This window comes from Oscarella lobularis, chromosome 13 (genome assembly GCF_947507565.1).
Source record: "Oscarella lobularis chromosome 13, ooOscLobu1.1, whole genome shotgun sequence".
NCBI lineage: Eukaryota > Metazoa > Porifera > Homoscleromorpha > Homosclerophorida > Oscarellidae > Oscarella > Oscarella lobularis.
This window is the reverse complement of record NC_089187.1, coordinates 388,888-406,994: the sequence shown is the minus strand read 5'-3', so window position 1 is coordinate 406,994 and position 18,107 is coordinate 388,888. Positions and strand designations below refer to the sequence as shown.

Sequence of the window (18,107 nt, the reverse complement as noted above, 5' to 3'; positions counted from 1 at the left end):
AGAGACGCGCATCGAGAGAGAGAGATATACCCCGAGAGCATGTCGGGAACGACTTCTTCTTTTCAAACCGAATACCGCCCGTCGACTCTCCCGACGACGCGCGCCGCCGCGACGTCGTCGAACGGCTCGCGAATCCTTCCGCGATCGCCGGAGAAAAGAAAGCGAACGCTCGAACGCGAAGAGTCGGAGTATCTCGAACCGGTCAACATCTACAGCGAGCCGCTCGACGCCGTGCGAGCGGCGCCGAACAACGCGCCGCTGACGCGACCGTATCCGCCCACGTTGCCCGCGACGAATCGACTCTCGAAGCGAAGTGTCGACTCGCGTCGATGCGTCTCGTCGACGGGGCTCGTCAATGCGGTCAAAAAGCCGTGGATTGCCGTGAATGGGTTCGTGCAGAAGCGCTACGCCGTTCTCGTTTGCCTATCGCTCGTCGTCAACGTGATTGTCTTCTTCATGGCGCTCGGCGCGCTCGCGCGAGTCGATTCGGCGGCCAATTCGTCGTGCAAGTGTCCGAGTGTCACGCCCAAGAGCGATATAATATCAGGTGGAGGGGGGAGGACGAACTTTTCACGAAAATAAATAATTGATTGATTAATTAGAAGCGTTGATGGCTATGGAACAACGAGCTTCCCGTACGGAAAGTCCGACGACGGTTGCAGGTACGTATTCGAAATTTTATTCAATTGATTACCTGATTTCTATATGATATGTTTAGTTGTTCCCCCTGGTCCACCCGGCCCTCCCGGTCCACCGGGTCCGAAAGGATCCCAAGGCCCTGCAGGAAATCCTGGCCCAATAGGTACATACACTTTGTTCTTTACGAGTTCTAGGATTCCTTCTAGGTCCTAAAGGCGACCAAGGGATGAAAGGGCAGAGGGGAAAAAGAGGTTTGACGCCGTCAAACAAAGGAGACGCGGGGCCACCGGGTCTCCCGGGTCAGCGGGGACTAGTTGGACAGCCCGGGATAACGGGCTTACGCGGACCGATTGGGCCCCCGGGGGCTGTGGGACCTCGCGGCTTCAAGGGCGATCGGGGATATTCCGGACCGCGAGGATACTCGGGTCACACGGGAGCGACGGGGCCGCCGGGGCCCCAAGGATATCGCGGGCCAAAAGGCGAAAAGGGAAGCAAGGGCGATAAAGGAAATTCAACCAATAAATAAATAAAATAAAGTCGCCCCTCCCCAGTTTAAAACTTTTTTTTATTTAAATTTATAGCACAAGAACGAACGTGAATCAGATCTGCCCCTACACGCTGTAACCCCCTGATATTAATTAATTGAAACGATTTAACCACTCCCGTTATTGTTGAAATAACAACGTTCACGTGATAAAATAACTCAGTCAGATTGCCGTCGGTTCGTTAACCGAATACTTGTCCGACGAAGAGCGCTTCCAAAAACGACCGTGCTAAAGAAAAAAAGATTACCCACCACCACGTGGCTAATCGTCGTGCGTTCTACCTCAATAAGCCAAAGCCCCGACTTAGAATTAGGGTGCGTGTACGCGTAGACGAACCAAGCGACTCCGATTGCCACGAGGAGAATGACGAGCGCAATGGCGACGTAGATACCCGGGGATAAGCCCGAAGAGCTCCCCCTTTGTGCGGCCTCCGTGCCTCCAATAGTGCTAGAGGGCAATTGGGTCGTCGTCTTAGTAGTACACGTATCCGTTGACTTGAGGAATTTATTTATGTATGTGTGCGTGTGCGTGGGCGGGACTTACCTTTTCGCTGCACCGGTTCTCCCACTCTTGACGGTGTCGGTCTATTCCGTCGGAACATCTGAAACGAGAGTTATATAAATATATATATATATATATATATATAGAGAGAGAGAGAGAGAGAGAGAGACGTGAAGGTGGTGGGGTTGGTACCTCTCCAAAGCACTGCACCATTTACATGAGAAATTGGGCACCTGTGACAAGGACTTCGGCTTTCAGAGAAAAATGCTAGAGGTTGCGACTCACGTTCACGCATTGGGAGCAAGTTGCAGCCGAGATGCAGTCTACGAGGGGCGCGCTGTACAGACAACGTGCAAACGATTGCGACGTATTTACTGACTTTTGACGGGAGAGAAAACGATGACGACGTCATTCACGATGCTGTACGAGCCGTAATCGGTTAAATTAATCTGATGGTATTCATAAATTGTGCGGAGAATGACTAGGAATACAGGCCATAGGGAAATAGCGTTGTCACATCGATTTATATTACATCCTGTCGACAGAAGTGTGTCCACGTAAAAGGCATCAGACAGGCCGACTGTAACCGGATGATTTGCGGATGACAGTTTGGATACTTTGTAAGGTATCTAGAAAAAACTTTGAATTGGAATCAAAGACTAAACTTTGGACTATACGTTTCTGTAGGAAAACACTATTGTTCCGTCTTCGACGAGCGCACATTGGAACGCATAGCCTCCAACTGTATACAGAATGATCCCATTAAATACTGTATGGGTCATTTATTTATTCGTTTATTTACCGTCTGGGTGATCTTGGATTGTGACGTTTTCCCACTGCACAATGAACATTTTCTTGCCTGTGCAAGGAGAAAAAGGTAAACGAGTCTATTTTTTTTTTAATTCGTGGGGTCTTGCCTTTGCTTTGTATGTTAGCATAGTAAAGAAAGGAGTGGGAAGTCAACTGGAAATCGAAGTTCGCCATGAGAGGAGCGATGTACTGAGTCAAGGCCAACGACTGGTGAATAAAATCCGGATTCATGTAAAGGAACCCTGAATAATACAGGTAAGAGATGTCAATGCTATGAGTGACGTCGTATCTCACCTCCAGTCGTAATAACAACGCTCTCCAAAACATGCCCATAGTAAGGAAATCGAAAGTCGAGATTAACGACCTGGAAAATCACACCCCAAATAGATTAATACAATTACTTAATCTAATTGAAGCAGACCTGGGCCGATCGATAGGAATGACTCAGTATGCTCGGCAGACTCGCGTTGTGCGCGCCGCGCCGATGAGACAGTTCAATCCACGGATAATCGGTCGGCGCAACCGAATTATACTTAACCGTATAGTAAGTGTGATCGTCCACGATTCGCGCCTCCTTTTGGGAAAGGGACATTGATTGCGTTCCTTCGCGTTCATTTCTACTCTACCTCTGGGGAGTCCGCGGCGCGACGATCGCGGAAGTGTTGCGACGCGACCGGGATGTCACTTTCGAAGCGAATTGCGCTGGCGACGCGACTTTCTCGTGCGTTGATCGTGCGGTAACTGTCTAGCGACGTCCCCAAGCGGAAGTCTGATAACGAAATAGAGTGTCGCGCGTCGGCTGTTTCTACCTGAATCGCCTTCGTTCAAGCCGCGACAGACGACGAGAACTGCGGAGAGGAGCACGGTTGCCAGTCGAGGCATGGACGGTTGAAAAGAAGCGGTCCTTTGTTCCGTCTCTTCAGGAGTTGTGCGCTAAAGATAGGTAAGTAAATTCCTTTGTGATGTCATTTGACGTCATCTAAACTAAACGTCATTCCCTTTAGCGCGCTTTACGAGCGCTTTCTCAACTTCAGGCTTCTCCACGTGCTCGTCGATGTCTCGTTTCTCGCTGCTTTTCCCTTTGTTTTGAGTTTCCAGCCTTCTTTAACGTAAGTTTAAGTCTTTTTGGAATTGTTTAAAGCATTCAGATGATCGATTTTTAGGCGAGGACCTCCCATTTTCAGCAAACCTCTTCGCGGCGACGCTGGTTTCGCTCGCTCGCTCGCCGACAGGCATCGCGTCTACTTGTTTCAACGTCATGATCAGAAGAAGTAAGGAAACATCGCCCCACATGCTGAGGGGGGGGGGGGCTCCTCGCAGTCTAAAGTGGGGCGGGCGGGCAATCCATGGGCTTGCCAAATCACCGCCATGATTTGAAATAGATCGTGCTTATACGTTCATATATGGACAACTGAAGTTCATTCTTTTATTTAGCTGTTCCTGCAAACTCGACGCGAAAGAATCGTCTGAATGCCAAGAAGAAAGAAGAGACTATCTGCGCGCGCGTTTTTTGTATAATGAATGTAATTAGTCGTAGGCGCATGCAGCTTTCGATCTTCAGGGTATGGAGACGAAGCAGTGCACTTAGCTTAGGAATCGGCGCGCACGCGACGTGGAAATAGCGTACTATATAGTACGTCGTTTTACGTCGCGTGCCGCTTCCGGTTGTAAAAGTAGGAGAAACTATGGTCAAAATTTTTATTGCAATATCCCGGATGTATATAATAAAAAAATTAAAAGTCCTCTTTCGTCTTCCCTTCCTCCTCCTCCTCCTTGGTCATCCTTGGTTAGTTGATCCTGCGCTGCCGCTTGACCTCCTGGCCAAGCGGTGAGACTGAGACTGCAGTCCCCACAGTGAACTTTAACCCAAGTCCACAGGGGGTAGGCACATTATCCTCCAGCCACCAAGGAGCGAGACTTTAACCCAAGTCCCCAGGGGAGAGCACATTCGCCTCCAGCCCACAAGGAGGGAGACTTTGACCCAAGTCACCAGGGTGAACTTTAACCCAAGTCCACAGGGGAGAAGCTGATTAACCTCCAGCCCACAAGGAGGGAGACTTTGACCCAAGTCCCCAGGGTGCTGGCTTCGTCTACGTCTTCTTCTTTCTGCATCTGTATCGTCGGATTGATCCGTTGGGGAGAGGAGAGAGAACTAAAAAATCAACGTGAAATCAGCGCACTCAAATCTACTGCGTTATTTACCTTGAATAGCGGAAGGAAACAGTTTGGAGGAGGAGGGAATTGATCCATGTGTTGATATAGGCCATCTACAGAAAATGTGAATTTCAGCCAAAATTTGAGGTGTGAGGTCAATTTGGTACTGCGAGATCAAACAGGCAACCAATACCCATCTTTTTATAAAGAAATCTTCGAAATCGGAGAGGTCACCGAAATGACCAAAAACCATGGACTATAGCTCACGGTTGCCTAAAAATCTCAACTCACAGATTTCCAAATAAACGCGCTAGATCTACTCTATTTTATCAGTAGAACAACCCTACGAGGTCAAACACTTAGTATCGGTCAAATTTCACACGAAAAAAGACCCCTTCCGGTACACGTTAATATTAGTCCCGCCCCTTCAAAAAAGCAAAAAATTGGCACGGTAGACTAATTTGAGATGGTAGAATCAACTAGATACAAAAGGCCTATCGTTTGACGTGAAAATCTTGAAATTTTGAGAGATGCGGTTTTTGGCCAAAAACCATGAGCTATAGTTCACGGTTGCCTAAAAACTTCAACTCGCGGATTTCCAAATAAACGCGCTAGATCTACTCTAATTTATCAGTAGAACAGCCCTGCAAGGTCAAACACTTCGTACCGGTCAAATTTTACACAAAAAAGACCTCCTGCCGGTACACCTTAGTCACGCCCCTTCAAAAACGAGGGGGCCCCCTTCGTTTTTTCCAAATCACGGACGTCTGTTTTACTTGCCTTTCATCTATTATAACGCAGAACTTACTTGAGCGTCGTGGCGATGCACGAAAACGACGATCGGCCGTCCACGTGGTGCAAGCGAGTTCTAAAAATGGCCTTCGATAGTTATCTCACAAGATACTGTACTCATTTCGTTCTACCTTTTCTCTTGTTCCAGCGCCTTTTCGTTGCTTTTTCGACGATATTTTCGACGTTCAGTCCCCGAATACGGGATAGCAAAAGCCCAGGTCACCTGATTTGAACTCACCATAACAACAGCCGTTGATGCAACACAAATGGCGACCGACGATGCGTACACCGTTCCGTTCACCGTATCGATCTCGCGATGCACGAATTTCAAGCCGAGCCGTCAAGACGTCCAAATGACGTCGTTCGTCCGCGTCGAATTCGGCTCGCGAACCCAAAGCGAAACGGGCCGCGTGCCGCTTGTCGCCGCCGAGAAAACGGCCCAATACGACGCGCAAATAACGTTCGCCGTGAGCGCGCCGACTCGCTACGCGGCGCTCGACGAAATCGCTCACAAGCCAATCGTTCTGACGATCGTCGAATGCGTTCCAAAGGACAAAAAAGCGAAGGAGGACAAGACAAATGTTGTCGGTCAGGCGAGCGTCGATCTCTTACCTCTGCTTCGCGGCCAGTCGATTGTGACGGGATCTCAGGCCGTTTTTCCCACCGGTTCCGTCGAAATCGATTTCGCGTCGGATTCCCTACCGCAGATCGAGTATTCCGTCGCGCCGTCGAGTCCGTTGCTAAGCGACGTTGAAATTAAAGAGGGGAACGTTTTTTCCGTTCGAATCGATTCGATGTATTCGATTCCCGACGGCTGGGCGCCCGGCGGCGGATATACGTTCACAGTCAGTTTGCCGGTTCCGATTGCCAAGGCGACCGAAGCGACAGTCGTCTTGCCTCAAGGCCAAGTGAAAGTGCCGTCGGATAGAGATCCTCCAATGAGAAGATGGAGTTACGTTGGCACAGCCCAGGGAATGAGCCAACTAATACAGGCAAGAAAAAATAAATAGTATTAATTATGTATCTAGAGGGCATCAAAGAGTACTATAGACCCTTTATTTCAAAGGGTTTCTTATACTACTCTTGTATCAAATACAAAGGGTTCATATATTTATAATACCTTTGATTTTTTAGGGTAGCGAAGTTCGCTCGATTCCGTACGAGGACGAGGACGGGGATTTCAAGAGTGTGCGGCACGTCGCGTTTCGACGCGAAGCGGAACGATCGCGTCCGCGCGTCGCCTGGAACTCCGAACGCCGTTGCCGTCTCGACGCGAACGCGTGCGCAACCTTTCAATCTCTCATCGCAAAATCGCGCGTATGGCCCGTCGAAATATTCCGCCTTCCCGCCGCGGCAACGCAACCGGGCGGCGGCGGCGGCGGCGGCTCGAAACAAAAAGAGGATCCAATGCCGACTTACCACGGGATCGCCTACGTCAACTTAACGCCGCTTCTGTATCCAGGAGCGACGCGTCTACGCGGCGCCTATCCCATTCAACCGTACATCGACTCCGAAGTGTCCGAAAAGACGAAACGCTCGCTCGGGACGAGCACTCTCGACGTCGCAATGAGATCGATTAGCGTCGCTGGAACGCGAAGCATCGCGTCGGCGCGCGGCAATCGCAAAAAATCGGCGATTCTCACGCCGAAACCGTCGTCGACGTTCATCGGAACCGGAACCCAAGCGGAAGTCGGAACGGAAGCGATACCGGAATTCGTCGCGGCGAGCGTCGACTCGCGCGCCTACGTCGAATCCAAGACCTACGTTGTCGTGGAGATATCGATGGATCGTCCGTTCGTCGAGAAACGTTCGACGGAATCGCTTGCTCGCATGGTGCGCGACGTCGTGCCGCCGCGAGCGGCGTTTCCGAAACGAATCGGCGGCGCCGACGCGGCGGTCGGCGATTTTCATCGGGAAATCGCGCGCGTCGCGTCGCACGTTCTCGACGAATTTCGATGCGCGTTCGGCGAGAAATTGTCGCAGAACGAATTGGCCCTTTCGAGCGAGGCGGCGGCCCATCGACGAAAGCAGCTCGTCTATCATTTGAATACGTCGGGAAAGTATCACCTTTTCAAGGAGCAACTCAAGCGCGTCGTCGTCAACGTCGTGCGCGAGAAATTCGCCCATAAGAAGTCGTTTCGCGACGCGACGAGTCGACGCGCTTTTCTCGGTCAACTCTACGTGTTTCTCGTCGACGAAATGCATCGGAGTCTCGCCAAGACGTTTACCGTCGATTCGATCGCCGCCGTCCCCGCCCCCGCTTCGCCCGTCGACGACGACGCCGTAATAAAACATTTCGCTCGCGAAGCCGAAGTCAATTTTAACTACGAGCTCGCGTCACGGTTTTATCAAGAGCGTTTGGCACGTGACGTCGGAAACGCCGATCATTGGGTCGACTACGGTCGCTTTGCGCTTCTCATTGGAGATCGAGCGAAAGCGGCGGAATGTTTTCGCGAGGCCGTTTCGCTCGATCAGCGTCACGCCGTCGCCTTGCTCATGTACGCCATCGTCGCCGCCGATCGCAACGACGTCGCCGAAACGTTTCTCGAATCGGCGACGACCGTCGACGACGTAGGCGTCGTCACGTGGACGATCGTGGGGCTCTATTACGAAATGACTCACGATGACGTTCGCGCCGAAATGGCGTTCATCGAGGCTCGTCGAGCGAACGCCGGTCGAGCGCGCGCCGCCGCCGCCGCCGCACGGCGTCGTCGTCTCGAACGCGACGACGTTTCTACGGAAACGGAAGTGATACCGCCGCCAGTTGAAATTTTTCCGGATCAACCTGCGGATCGGAAATCGTCGACGACGCTAGCGGCGGTTCCGCGTGGGCTTACGGCGTCGAATGTGAGCGCCGCCAAGTCGCCGCTTCCCGCCCAGCCGTCGATCGTCGTCCCGTCGTCGCCGCCGCCGGAGATCGTCGACGAAGAGGAGGAAACGGGCGAGAGCATCTTTCTCCAAGCCGCCTATTTTCTTCTCGAAATGCAGGCGACCGATTGGGCGGCGAAAGCGCTGGAGCACGAGTTCATCGACGCGTCGACGTCCGCCTCCTATTACATAGCGCTAGCCTGCGTGAACATGCAACGCAAACTCTACGATCAAGCGCGAGGTAATCTCACCGAAGCTCTAGTGTACGACTACCAGAACCCAGACACGTGGGCCCAACTCGGTCACGTCGAATACCTAACGGGAAATCGCGAGGAAGCGAAGGCGGCCTACGAACGGGTCCTCGATTTTATTTCCGAAGCGTCGGACATGCACACCGTTTACCTGCGTCTCGGTTCGCTCTATATCCAGGAGGAGCAGTACGAGGGCGCGAAGCATACGTTCTTGTTGGCGTGTAAGCGATCGCCGACCGCCTTCTCGTGGCTTGGGGTCGGCATTGCTTGCTATCGGATGGGCGATTTGAGCGAGGCGGAGGACGCGTTGTGCGAGGCGAATATTTTGAATAATGCCGATCCGGAAGTTTGGGGATACTTGGCTATGGTGTGTCTGCGGAGCGGGAGGAAGGTCGAAGCCGAGCAGGCGTATAAGTACGCGCTCAAGGTGAATTTGTGCGATGAGAAGTTGCTGGAGGAAATCGGTCGGCTTCAGGATGAGGTGGGATTCGGCGATCCGGCTAAATGAAGAAAATAATCAACGTTACTGTGACGTACTACCTGATTGTTTCGTTCTATGTTCCTATAGTCTAAATAAGAATGGATATGATATACGGTGTCCTTTCAACTTACCTTGCTGAATAATAGAGAATTGGTTACGTGAGCCACTCAAAAAATGCCACAACCCTCGATCTAAATTATTGGTAATATGGCCACATTCCGTGTAAAACGCTATATGTACTCTCTCTCTCTCGTTTTTTCTCTGCAACCAATCACACTACCTGCCCTACTGTACTACTTCCACAGCTTCTTGATTGACATGTTCTTCTCGGAATCCTTCTGCATCACCTTAGAAAAGAAAACACACCCCCAACATATAGAAAAAACAAGTCCGCGCGTTCTCTTCTTTTTTTTTTGTTCTCACTTTTCCCACGGCCATTTCGAAGTCTTCTTGAGTCACGTGAACTCGTCTCTCTCTCAACGCGTACATTCCCGCTTCCGTGCAAACTCCCTTGATCTCGGCGCCCGACGAGCCCGGCATCATTTCCGCCACCTTTCTCAAATTGATTCCCCGCGTCAAATTCATTTTCCGCGAGTGAATTTTCAAGATGTCAAAACGGGCCTTTTAAATTAATTAATTAATAAATCATTATTATAGATCCCACCCCGTTCCCTAGCAACCGATAAAGATACCTCTTCATTGGGAGCGGGAAATTCGATTTTTCGATCAATTCTTCCCGGACGCAGCAAAGCCTGATCCAAAATATCAATCCGATTCGTCGCCATGATAACCTAAAATTTAAATCACCTTACGAATTAAAAAATTATTTAATCAGTCTACCGTCTACCTTGATATTTTTCGTAGCTTCAAATCCATCCAACTGATTCAAAAGCTCAAGCATCGTCCTCTGAACTTCACTATCCCCTATAATCAATTATAAGGCAATGTCGATTATGATGGCACGTGCTTGCGCTCACCCGTAGGTCCCGTACTTCTCGACGATCCAATAGAATCGATTTCATCCATAAAAATTATAGACGGCGCGTGCTCTCTCGCCATCACAAAGAGTTCTCTCACCATGCGAGAGCCTAAGCAAAGAGAGGTACATATGTAAAGGGACCCCCCATGCGAAATCCCCTTTACCTTCTCCAATATATTTTTGAACCAATTCGGAGCCAGATACGCGAATGAATGTGCATTCGGTGTGATGAGCAACGGCTCGGGCGAGAAGAGTCTTTCCCGTGCCCGGAGGTCCGTATAATAGCACGCCCTAATACAGAAGTTAATTATTATTATTGATTTTTCTTCTAATATATTTTTTTACTTTAGGTTGTTCGATTCCCAGCGCTTCGAACAGTTCCGGATGCTTGACGGGCAATTCTATCACTTCCTTGATCTCCTTGATCTGCTTATCCAAACCGCCGACCATCTCGTACGTGGAATCCGGAACCTTCTCGACCATCATTAGACTCACAAGAGGATCAACCTCAAAAAGACCGGCTATCTAAAATCAGGACTAATTATTGAATTATTTTACCTTGCTTGGCAATATTTTATGAAGCATATAACTATCGTTTTTCAATGCCACTCTCTTATTGGGCGTTATCTCGGCCATGTCGATGCTCTTATCGAGATCGACGACAAATTTTCCTTCGGGTTGAACCTGAAATTTCGAATTCGAATTACTATTATTATTATTATTATTTGGATTCTCTTTTACCTTGACTAGAACCTTCTTCTTGTCCATCGGTTTGACGACTTCGGCTACGTGCGATCCCTGCTCTTGTAAATGTTGCAATTCGTCTCTCAAACTTCTCACTAAAAAAATTAGACAAAAATTGACGTTTTTTCAAATCGTCCAAAGCGAGTCTGTGTACCTTTCGCGTTTAATTCGTTTCGCTGAGCCTCCAGTCGTCTCAAGTCTTGAACTTTTTCCGATACGACTCTCTGGGTGAGATTCGCCGTTTTCTGGGTTTCGGCGTCGTTTTCTTGCTATTGCGATACTGTACCTGAAGTTCTTCGATCTTTTTCGTGTAGTATTGTTCGATTCCGACGCCGCGCGCCTCTTCCACGTCCATCTTCGAGAACGGGTTCTCGATGGGAGGCCCCGCTTCGCGAATTTTTCAACGAGTACCTTCGCGCTGCTTTCGAACGTTTCGCGGATATACGATCGCGGCGTCGAATCGTCGATTTTCGTCTTTTTCGCTACGAGAACGCCAGACGCCATGTGTAAAATATACGGGACCCAAAGCAACAAAGTTGCCCGTATCCTATAGCGGTAAAAACACTGCAGCACAAATGAAACTGTATTACTTTAGATAAAGCAGAAATAACACAAGATACAGACATTTAAATTAACTAACAGTAACGTCACGGCAAAAAATCAAGGAACTGTACCGCGCGCAATAAAACAACAGAGCAGTCAAGGGTAGCGATTGCTACTAAGAGGAAATTCATTCTCCCTATCCCTACCCTTTTCCGGACGTCCCATCAATTCGGAGCGAAATTTCGTCGCTTCTTCGTACTTGGACCTGCAGAAAAAGAGCGATCTCACAATCAATTTATTAATTTTATACCAAAAACAGGCAAACCTCCAAAGGCGACCTTGCATTTTTTCCGTTTCGAGCCGCGTGCCTAAATTTTTGGCCGTTGCCTCCAAAGCGCGCTTCTCATCCAAGGCCAGATCCAATTGTTTCTGCAAAGACATTAGAATGCATAGCATATACATAGGGGTCACACTTACCCTCAACTTGTACGCGGCCGCTTCCGATACAGCGCTCACCGTGTTGTGTCGAAAAAATACTTAAAACTGAATTAGTGCACTGAAAAAAATAGATTTACAAAGGCTTACCTTTTCCTTCCCCTGACTCTTGACCAGACCGGCCGGCAGCCAATTCCTTTCGGAGTCGTTCGTTTTCTTTCATCAAGCCTTTCAATTCTGAACGCATTCTCTCCAGTTTTGATCTCGCCTCGCTGTCGTCTAGTCCTTCTGATATTTTCTTTAGCATTTCTTCATTTTTGCCTACAAGAGTCTTCTAGGTGAGGTGCTCGATCTTTCGAGGGTGATTTACTTTTCAAAGCCTTGTTCTGGAAAATGAGTTTATCATTCTGGCGTTGTAGGACCACTTGAAATTGCGAGTATCCTTCGATTTCTGCTTCCAATACTTCAATTTTATCAGCGGCTGCAACAAAAAAACGTAGACGCGAAAATAGCGATTTTTTGCTAGATTCTTACTATCAATCTTCTCTTCCTTTATAAAAAATAAAATATTTCAAAATCGGTGCTTAGGTTAACGTCAAAAAAAACTTACTTCTAGTTTGTCAATTGTAGTCGTCAGCAAATCCTTCTCTCGGTCCCATTCGTCTAAAAATCATAAATGGCAATAATTTGACGTAAGACAGCCGCCACACGTACCGCCCATAGCATTCATCATATCCTCGTATCTTTTTATGTAAACGTCGACGGCTTCGACCACTCTGGCACCCGTGTAATCTAACAAACAAACAAACGCGTACTCGCACAACAATAATATATATATATACAGACAAACAAGCTCACTTTCGTTTTCCTTCGTCTTCGCTTTCAAGACTTCGTCCGCTTTCTCTTTCTCGCCTGTTCCACAACACAAATATCATAGAAGAAAAAACGCTCTATTTTAATGACTTACTTTGAAGTTGAGCGCGATGTTTCTGCACCAATTCGTCAATGTCGGCATTGAATTTCGACTGAAGAGCCGCCATCTCTCGTCTCGCCGTCTCATTCGTCTCGTCTTGGGCCTGTCGAAGCTCGCCGATTTCGTTCATTTTCTCCGCTAATTCCTCCATGAGTTCCTCTAGATTCCTATTCAGTCGCGATTCCGCTTCTTCCGCCTTGGCCAACTTCTCTTCGACAGCCCTTTGCGCTCGCCTCATCTCCTTGATTTGGGAATTGAGAAAATCGTTATCGTCCTTCAATTGAGTCACAGTGCTCGACTGCACGTCGATCATCGCCTGCATGTTGTGGCACTCCTTTTTGAATTTCGCCTGCGATTCCGCCTTGCCCTCCAATAGCAATTCCAGCTCGCGTTGCATGGCGCCCATTGTGCATTCAAGCGAACTCTTCTGCTCGAAAAGTTCCGCGCATTTCTCCTCTTTGGCGCGCGCGCGAGCCTCGAATTCATCTCGTAGTTGCACCTCCGCGCTTTCGGCTTTCTTTTTCTGGTCAGCGATTATTGATTCTAATTCCAATATCTGTTCCTCGTTGGCGCGCAATTGAGCGGTGAAGAATTCCTTTTGCTCTGCTATCTGATCCTCTACGCTATTCCTCTCCTTTTGAACAGCGTCTACTCTCTCTCTCAGGCCAGCAATCATTGATTCTAATTCTAATATATTTTCGTTTTTGACGCGCATTTGAGCCACGTATGATTCGTTTTCCTTCTCCAACTGACGATCCTTTGCAATATCCTTCTCCTTCGTTGATTCTAATTCCGATATCTTTTCGTCTTTGACGTGTAATTGGGTCTCCAAGGTTTTCTTCTCCTGTTGAACAGCTCCCATTTCTTCTCTTAGGTCAGCAACCATTGATTCTAGTTCTGATATCTTGGCGTGGAATTGAGCTGCGTGCGATTCTTTCTCCTTCTCCAACTGACGATCCTTCTCTTGAAGAGCCTCGATTTCCTTCCTCAGGTCAGCAATCATATATTCCAACCCCATTATCTTTTCCTCTTTGACGTGCAATTGAGCCAAAAATGATTCCTTTAGCTCATCTTCAGCGCTCTCCTTCTCCTTCCTCAAAGCGTCCAAGTTCTTCGTCAGATCAGCAACCAATATCTCCTTCTCATCAGCTCCTGCATCACGCGCTACTAGCACTCGCTCCACCGCGCGACTCTTCTCTAACTCCATCTCCAAAGCCGACGTCTTCTCTTCCAATTCCACAATCGACGCTCTCATTTGATCTAACAACGTCGACAGCGATTGCTTCTCGGCCAGCAAGTTGCCGACACTTTTTTCCTTTGCGGAGAGACTCGCGGTCAGAGAAACGACAGCGATTTCTTTATCAGAAAACGCTTCCATCAGCTCCTTGTATTTTTCAGCTGCTTCATTCTAAAAAAACGATTGCTATTTGGAATAAACCTTCTCGGGGCGAGTTCTTACCAGCTCTGATTTCAGCTCCGCCTCTTTCTCAGCGAGGCTGTATTCCAGCTGTTGAAAATACATGGATTGCGCCTAATACATGGTAGTGTTGATATGGATCAATTTAATTAATCAAAGGTTTTTACTTTACCTTTGCTTTCCAGTCTTCTAGCGTCTTCGTCCAGCGTTCGTCATGTCTCTCGAGCTCTTCTTGGAGCGCTTTCACCTAATAAGTAAATCATATTATTAGCAAATACTCCTGTGCATACTGTACCCTTTCTTGGAGGACTTGATTGCTTTCTAGGAGCGTATCGTCAGCCACCTGCTGCTTAAATCAGACGAAATTTATTCTAATAATTAAACAGGTTGTGCTCATCTCTTTACCTTGTATTCTGATAGGTCCGCCAGTTGTGGAGAGCTTGGTTCTACGTGCGTTTTGGAGATCAGGTGTTCTCCCTTTAGGGACGAACGAGATGAAAATTTTTCCTTTTTCTCAACTCCATCATAATTGTCGTCGTCGTCGTCGTCGTCGTCGTCATCAATTAATTCCTGATACTTTAGCTGGCCAATTGCGAATGTCTGTCGTCTCGGTGCCACCTATAATATTAGAGAAACTAGACATATTTAAAGAGTAGAAAAACGTTGAGACAAACCTTCGATTTTTTGCTTTTCCCACTTGACTTTTTGCTGTCGCAGTGAAGAATCAATTTTTGAAGCTGAGCGATTTTGGCCTCTTTTTCTTCGAGCTACAGAAAAAATGATAAATCTCCGAAAATATTTCCGCGACGTAGTACTGTACTTGTTTAGCGCGAGCTTGGTCTTGATCTCTCAATTCTTGAGCCAACTACGTAAGGAAAAAAATCCGTTTACCTTCTATATATCTCCGTTTTTAAGTTCAACCTGTTCCTTTTCACACAGAAGACTGGCTATTCCAGACTCGCTCCTAACCTAAAAGTTCAATTCATGCGAGAGATTTTGAAATCGAGACATGTTTTACACTGTCTAATTCCTTCTTTAGACCGCTGATCTCCTTCTTATACAGTTTCAGCAAGGCCTGGTCTGAGAGAACCTAAAAAAACAAATTTTTAAAAATCAATACTCAAATGAAAATACACGTAAGTTTCTACCTGGTTAACTTCCGGTTTATTTTTGATTGTCTTGGCTCTCGAGGCAAACTGAAAAATGATGATAATTAATTACGTTTTTTTTTCTATCTAATAATCGTTTTCTTTACTCTTAGAGTTCCGTGGGTTTCGTCGAGCGACGACGGGGTCACCGTGCAAATGATTCCCGTTCTAGCGTTTCCTCCGAGAGACGTCTGCAGAATCCTGGTGAGCTTGCTCTCGCGAAACGATAGATAACCGCCCCTACAATAACATCAGTAAAGAACTAAGACTCTGTGCTCAAATGTGTACTGGTCTCCTTCGCTGAGCTTCTGTATCACATTTCCCAAGAAGAGAAGACTCTTGTTGATAAATCCGCCCTCTTTCAATCGACTCCCTAAAAGACAATAATCAATTTTATTCATTTATTTATTTATTTATTTATGTTACCTTCAGCTCCTGTCTGGCTTGCTCGCTCTGATCCAGCGAGATCTACCAGGTTCTTCAAAGATACAAAACGTGTAGGGAATTTGTTTTGAAAAAAACGGTTTTCTGGTATACCAGCTTTGCAACGTTCACTGCACCGCTCATCGAGTCTCGTTTGTCAACCAACCGACTCTCGACAACCTAAACGCAATAGCAAATAAAAGTGAACTAATAATAATAATAATCAATAATATATATTTGTTACTAGTGTAAAAATCGTGTGCGAGCGAGAACTCCTTTCGTTCATGTTCGTCTCGCCGAAATGACGATTATCTTTGATACAAAATTTCACTTTTCGAATTAAAATTATTAGTTGTGCACAACTGACGTTCTCCGCGTTGAATGAGATCCAGTGCCATCTCTCGACTCAACAAAATCTCTTCGGTACAATCGGCAATATATACTTCCCTCTATGTTTTATTAATTTCTATTGCTTAATTTAATTTTTTTTTAGTGACGTACCTGCGCGTTCTCGTGAATTTTTAATTTCTTATTCTCTGGATTCAAAAGATCTTTGATCACCTTTTTAATTAATCAAAAGTCAGTCACAAGACAAGCAAATAATCCCGAGTACTGACTTCATTGTAAATTTCAATATAGGACGCTCTAAGAAGAAATTCTCGTCCGCTACACTAAATATAAGAAGTGACGTCACGTCAAAAGAGATGATAATTTAGAAGTGTCACCTGATCTATGTAATTGAAGACCTCCTGCATTGCCAAGGGAACAACGCCTTCGTTTCCCTTCTCACCCATCATAGTGTGCGTCTTTCCTGAGGCCGTTTGACCATAAGCAAAAACAGTGCCTATAAATAAATAAATAAATAATTTTTAATAATTAAATATTTGATTATTTTTTCCTACCGTTGAATCCCTTTAGGACTGACAGAACGATTCCCTGAGCCGACTTTTCGTATACTTCCACATTCGATGTGTCGCCGGAAAACACGTGATCTGCTCGCGAAAATTTCGATGCTCAAGACGACGATTTCGTCGTCGCAAAGCCTCACCGAACGCGTATTTCGTCGTCGCGCCTTTCTGCGCGATCATCGGTCCGTCCGTTTCCCAAAAAATCTCGCTCGCTTCCCTAAAATTAAAACGCGAACCGTTTAGAGCTCTCGAGCGACAGGGGCTTTTGCATCGACGTCTCTCGCCCCTTCGAAACGCTCTACGGTCTCGAAGAGTCGACGTTTCTCGCGTCGCGACGAGGCGAAATCGACTCGCGTTCTTTTCCGACTTGATTACCTTTTCGTCGGCGGCCTGACGCGCACCGCGACCTTTATGTTAACGTCCATCGACGGGCGAAGTACTACAGACCGTACGAAACAACAAAGAGAGCGTTGGTGTGCCCGTTGGCGCTTTGAAAAATAGAAGCGGGCGCTAATTGGTCGTGCGTGTAGGCACGTGATAGGCTCCCGGATAGGGAAGCGAACGCTTTCATTTATTTATTTCCAAACGCCAGCAATAGTTCCGGACCACATGTGAAACAAAACGAAAAGAACGGCAAGTCCCTCGATGATCTTATACCTCTTGCCTCCCTTCTTCATCGGCACGAAAAAATGCGCACCAACCAGAGCCAAGAATCCGAATTCAAAAGGCCAACAAAGCCACGCGGCGTCGACGCCGTAAGACCCGACCACGCCCACGCCCACAGTAAATGCAATCATAAAAAACGTCGTCAACTTTCCGTAGACGACCAAATAGGTTCCCTTCAGGAGTGGCAATTCGGGATCCAATTTTCGACAGATGTCGAACGTGAAAAATCCGGAGAAACCCACGCAGCCGAACATCCACGTTTTATAGGAGAAATAGGGCTCCGAAACGCCATTAACGGCAGCGAGAGTAAAAGCGCCGCAGTAGAGAGAAAGCTGATGCGAGAGAGCATAGAGAAAGGGGCTCTTATCCAATTCTTCCCCTATGCCGAATTCGTAGTACATGAGAACCCCGTATGTGATTTGAATGGCGTAGAGAATGGCGACCGTTCGATTGTAGATGAACGCCAGTAGGAACGCGTAGGCGTATTCGCCTATTATGACGTTGCGGATCATGCGCACGACTTCGTCGATGGTCAGAAGGCCGCGTGGGAGTGGTCGATCCGGGTGGACTTTGACGTCTTTGTCGTAGTCCTTGACGTCGTCCATGATGCGGATCGTTAGGAGGAGGAGGAGCTGGGCGGGAAAGACGGTGAGAAATTTCAGCCAGTCGAATCGATCGTTGTATAGATAGAGAGACGAGACGACGGGACCTCCGCCGAGGAGAGCGAAGACGAGCGGCGGTGCGCGTTCGTTGAGAAACGTCAGCCAGCGGGAGAATTTGCTCGCCATTCCCAAGGGGTGTGACTGTAAGGAATGTAGCTGTAGACTGCC

At 47.7% G+C, this 18,107-nt stretch overlaps 6 protein-coding genes across 7 annotated transcripts; 2 read left to right on the top strand and 4 right to left on the bottom strand.

The window, feature by feature from the left end:
• Window positions 1-34: 34 nt before the first annotated feature.
• Window positions 35-4,237, top strand: LOC136194990 (uncharacterized). The gene is made up of 7 exons (XM_065984256.1): window positions 35-547; window positions 603-662; window positions 719-802; window positions 846-3,438; window positions 3,500-3,604; window positions 3,659-3,766; window positions 3,930-4,237. The coding sequence occupies exons 1-4, from the start codon at window positions 40-42 to the stop codon at window positions 1,163-1,165; spliced, it is 972 nt and encodes a 323-aa protein (XP_065840328.1). The 5' UTR covers window positions 35-39; the 3' UTR covers window positions 1,166-3,438; window positions 3,500-3,604; window positions 3,659-3,766; window positions 3,930-4,237.
• Window positions 1,186-3,433, bottom strand: LOC136194985 (plexin domain-containing protein 2-like). The gene is made up of 14 exons (XM_065984247.1): window positions 3,305-3,433; window positions 3,122-3,240; window positions 2,917-3,069; window positions 2,790-2,859; window positions 2,603-2,737; window positions 2,488-2,544; window positions 2,363-2,427; window positions 2,218-2,314; window positions 2,065-2,166; window positions 1,971-2,008; window positions 1,878-1,918; window positions 1,728-1,785; window positions 1,466-1,678; window positions 1,186-1,412 (listed from the first exon to the last, which is right to left on the bottom strand). The coding sequence occupies exons 1-14, from the start codon at window positions 3,375-3,377 to the stop codon at window positions 1,347-1,349; spliced, it is 1,287 nt and encodes a 428-aa protein (XP_065840319.1). The 5' UTR covers window positions 3,378-3,433; the 3' UTR covers window positions 1,186-1,346.
• A 1,432-nt stretch (window positions 4,238-5,669) lies between the features above and the next one.
• On the top strand, window positions 5,670-9,153 carry LOC136194971 (cilia- and flagella-associated protein 70-like). Its single transcript, XM_065984231.1, has 2 exons — window positions 5,670-6,433; window positions 6,576-9,153. Exons 1-2 carry the CDS (start codon window positions 5,708-5,710, stop codon window positions 9,066-9,068), a joined length of 3,219 nt encoding a protein of 1,072 aa, XP_065840303.1. The 5' UTR covers window positions 5,670-5,707; the 3' UTR covers window positions 9,069-9,153.
• Window positions 9,154-9,216: 63 nt separating this feature from the next.
• Window positions 9,217-11,294, bottom strand: LOC136194986 (26S proteasome regulatory subunit 8). Its single transcript, XM_065984248.1, has 12 exons — window positions 11,176-11,294; window positions 11,051-11,119; window positions 10,919-10,988; window positions 10,762-10,859; window positions 10,579-10,704; window positions 10,366-10,527; window positions 10,185-10,311; window positions 10,019-10,129; window positions 9,889-9,965; window positions 9,734-9,832; window positions 9,465-9,662; window positions 9,217-9,388 (listed from the first exon to the last, which is right to left on the bottom strand). The coding sequence occupies exons 1-12, from the start codon at window positions 11,266-11,268 to the stop codon at window positions 9,335-9,337; spliced, it is 1,284 nt and encodes a 427-aa protein (XP_065840320.1). The 5' UTR covers window positions 11,269-11,294; the 3' UTR covers window positions 9,217-9,334.
• Window positions 11,295-11,335: 41 nt separating this feature from the next.
• On the bottom strand, window positions 11,336-17,145 carry LOC136194970 (uncharacterized). 2 transcript variants are annotated; one of them, XM_065984228.1, is made up of 31 exons: window positions 16,987-17,145; window positions 16,752-16,828; window positions 16,606-16,695; window positions 16,429-16,547; window positions 16,321-16,374; window positions 16,205-16,264; window positions 16,071-16,152; window positions 15,948-16,015; window positions 15,818-15,883; window positions 15,707-15,758; window positions 15,569-15,653; window positions 15,388-15,520; window positions 15,281-15,328; window positions 15,151-15,222; window positions 15,054-15,101; window positions 14,953-14,997; window positions 14,807-14,899; window positions 14,538-14,750; window positions 14,428-14,481; window positions 14,305-14,379; window positions 14,175-14,246; window positions 12,710-14,123; window positions 12,601-12,654; window positions 12,457-12,534; window positions 12,353-12,405; window positions 12,277-12,292; window positions 12,113-12,223; window positions 11,893-12,063; window positions 11,785-11,843; window positions 11,633-11,736; window positions 11,336-11,572 (listed from the first exon to the last, which is right to left on the bottom strand). In XM_065984228.1, exons 1-31 carry the CDS (start codon window positions 17,034-17,036, stop codon window positions 11,464-11,466), a joined length of 3,825 nt encoding a protein of 1,274 aa, XP_065840300.1. In that variant the 5' UTR covers window positions 17,037-17,145; the 3' UTR covers window positions 11,336-11,463. The 2 variants fall into 2 exon arrangements, with proteins under 2 accessions (XP_065840300.1, XP_065840301.1); XM_065984229.1 differs by having other exon boundaries at window positions 14,428-14,478.
• A 16-nt stretch (window positions 17,146-17,161) lies between these two features.
• Window positions 17,162-18,065, bottom strand: LOC136194991 (uncharacterized). The gene has a single exon (XM_065984257.1). The coding sequence runs from the start codon at window positions 18,063-18,065 to the stop codon at window positions 17,187-17,189; it is 879 nt and encodes a 292-aa protein (XP_065840329.1). The 3' UTR covers window positions 17,162-17,186.
• Window positions 18,066-18,107: the final 42 nt, after the last annotated feature.

Excerpts from the sequence above, each read along its gene's own strand:
- LOC136194985 (XM_065984247.1), bottom strand. The coding sequence starts at position 3,377 with ATGCCTCGACTGGCAACCGTGCTCCTCTCCGCAGTTCTCGTCGTCTGT. Across the intron at positions 2,860-2,916 it reads ATTCCTATCGATCGGCCCAG|GTCGTTAATCTCGACTTTCG; the intron begins GTCTGCTTCAAT and ends GTGATTTTCCAG. Across the intron at positions 2,428-2,487 it reads AATCCAAGATCACCCAGACG|TTGGAGGCTATGCGTTCCAA; the intron begins GTAAATAAACGA and ends TTCTGTATACAG.
- LOC136194991 (XM_065984257.1), bottom strand. The coding sequence starts at position 18,065 with ATGGCGAGCAAATTCTCCCGCTGGCTGACGTTTCTCAACGAACGCGCA.
- LOC136194990 (XM_065984256.1), top strand. The coding sequence starts at position 40 with ATGTCGGGAACGACTTCTTCTTTTCAAACCGAATACCGCCCGTCGACT. Across the intron at positions 663-718 it reads AAGTCCGACGACGGTTGCAG|TTGTTCCCCCTGGTCCACCC; the intron begins GTACGTATTCGA and ends TGATATGTTTAG. Across the intron at positions 803-845 it reads AGGAAATCCTGGCCCAATAG|GTCCTAAAGGCGACCAAGGG; the intron begins GTACATACACTT and ends GATTCCTTCTAG.
- LOC136194970 (XM_065984228.1), bottom strand. The coding sequence starts at position 17,036 with ATGGACGTTAACATAAAGGTCGCGGTGCGCGTCAGGCCGCCGACGAAA. Across the intron at positions 15,884-15,947 it reads CGCACACGATTTTTACACTA|GTTGTCGAGAGTCGGTTGGT; the intron begins GTAACAAATATA and ends TATTGCGTTTAG. Across the intron at positions 14,380-14,427 it reads ATCAAGTCCTCCAAGAAAGG|GTGAAAGCGCTCCAAGAAGA; the intron begins GTACAGTATGCA and ends TTTACTTATTAG.
- LOC136194986 (XM_065984248.1), bottom strand. The coding sequence starts at position 11,268 with ATGGCGTCTGGCGTTCTCGTAGCGAAAAAGACGAAAATCGACGATTCG. Across the intron at positions 10,312-10,365 it reads TGGGAATCGAACAACCTAAA|GGCGTGCTATTATACGGACC; the intron begins GTAAAAAAATAT and ends CTTCTGTATTAG. Across the intron at positions 9,663-9,733 it reads TTCCCGCTCCCAATGAAGAG|GCCCGTTTTGACATCTTGAA; the intron begins GTATCTTTATCG and ends TTAATTTAAAAG.
- LOC136194971 (XM_065984231.1), top strand. The coding sequence starts at position 5,708 with ATGGCGACCGACGATGCGTACACCGTTCCGTTCACCGTATCGATCTCG. Across the intron at positions 6,434-6,575 it reads GAATGAGCCAACTAATACAG|GGTAGCGAAGTTCGCTCGAT; the intron begins GCAAGAAAAAAT and ends TTGATTTTTTAG.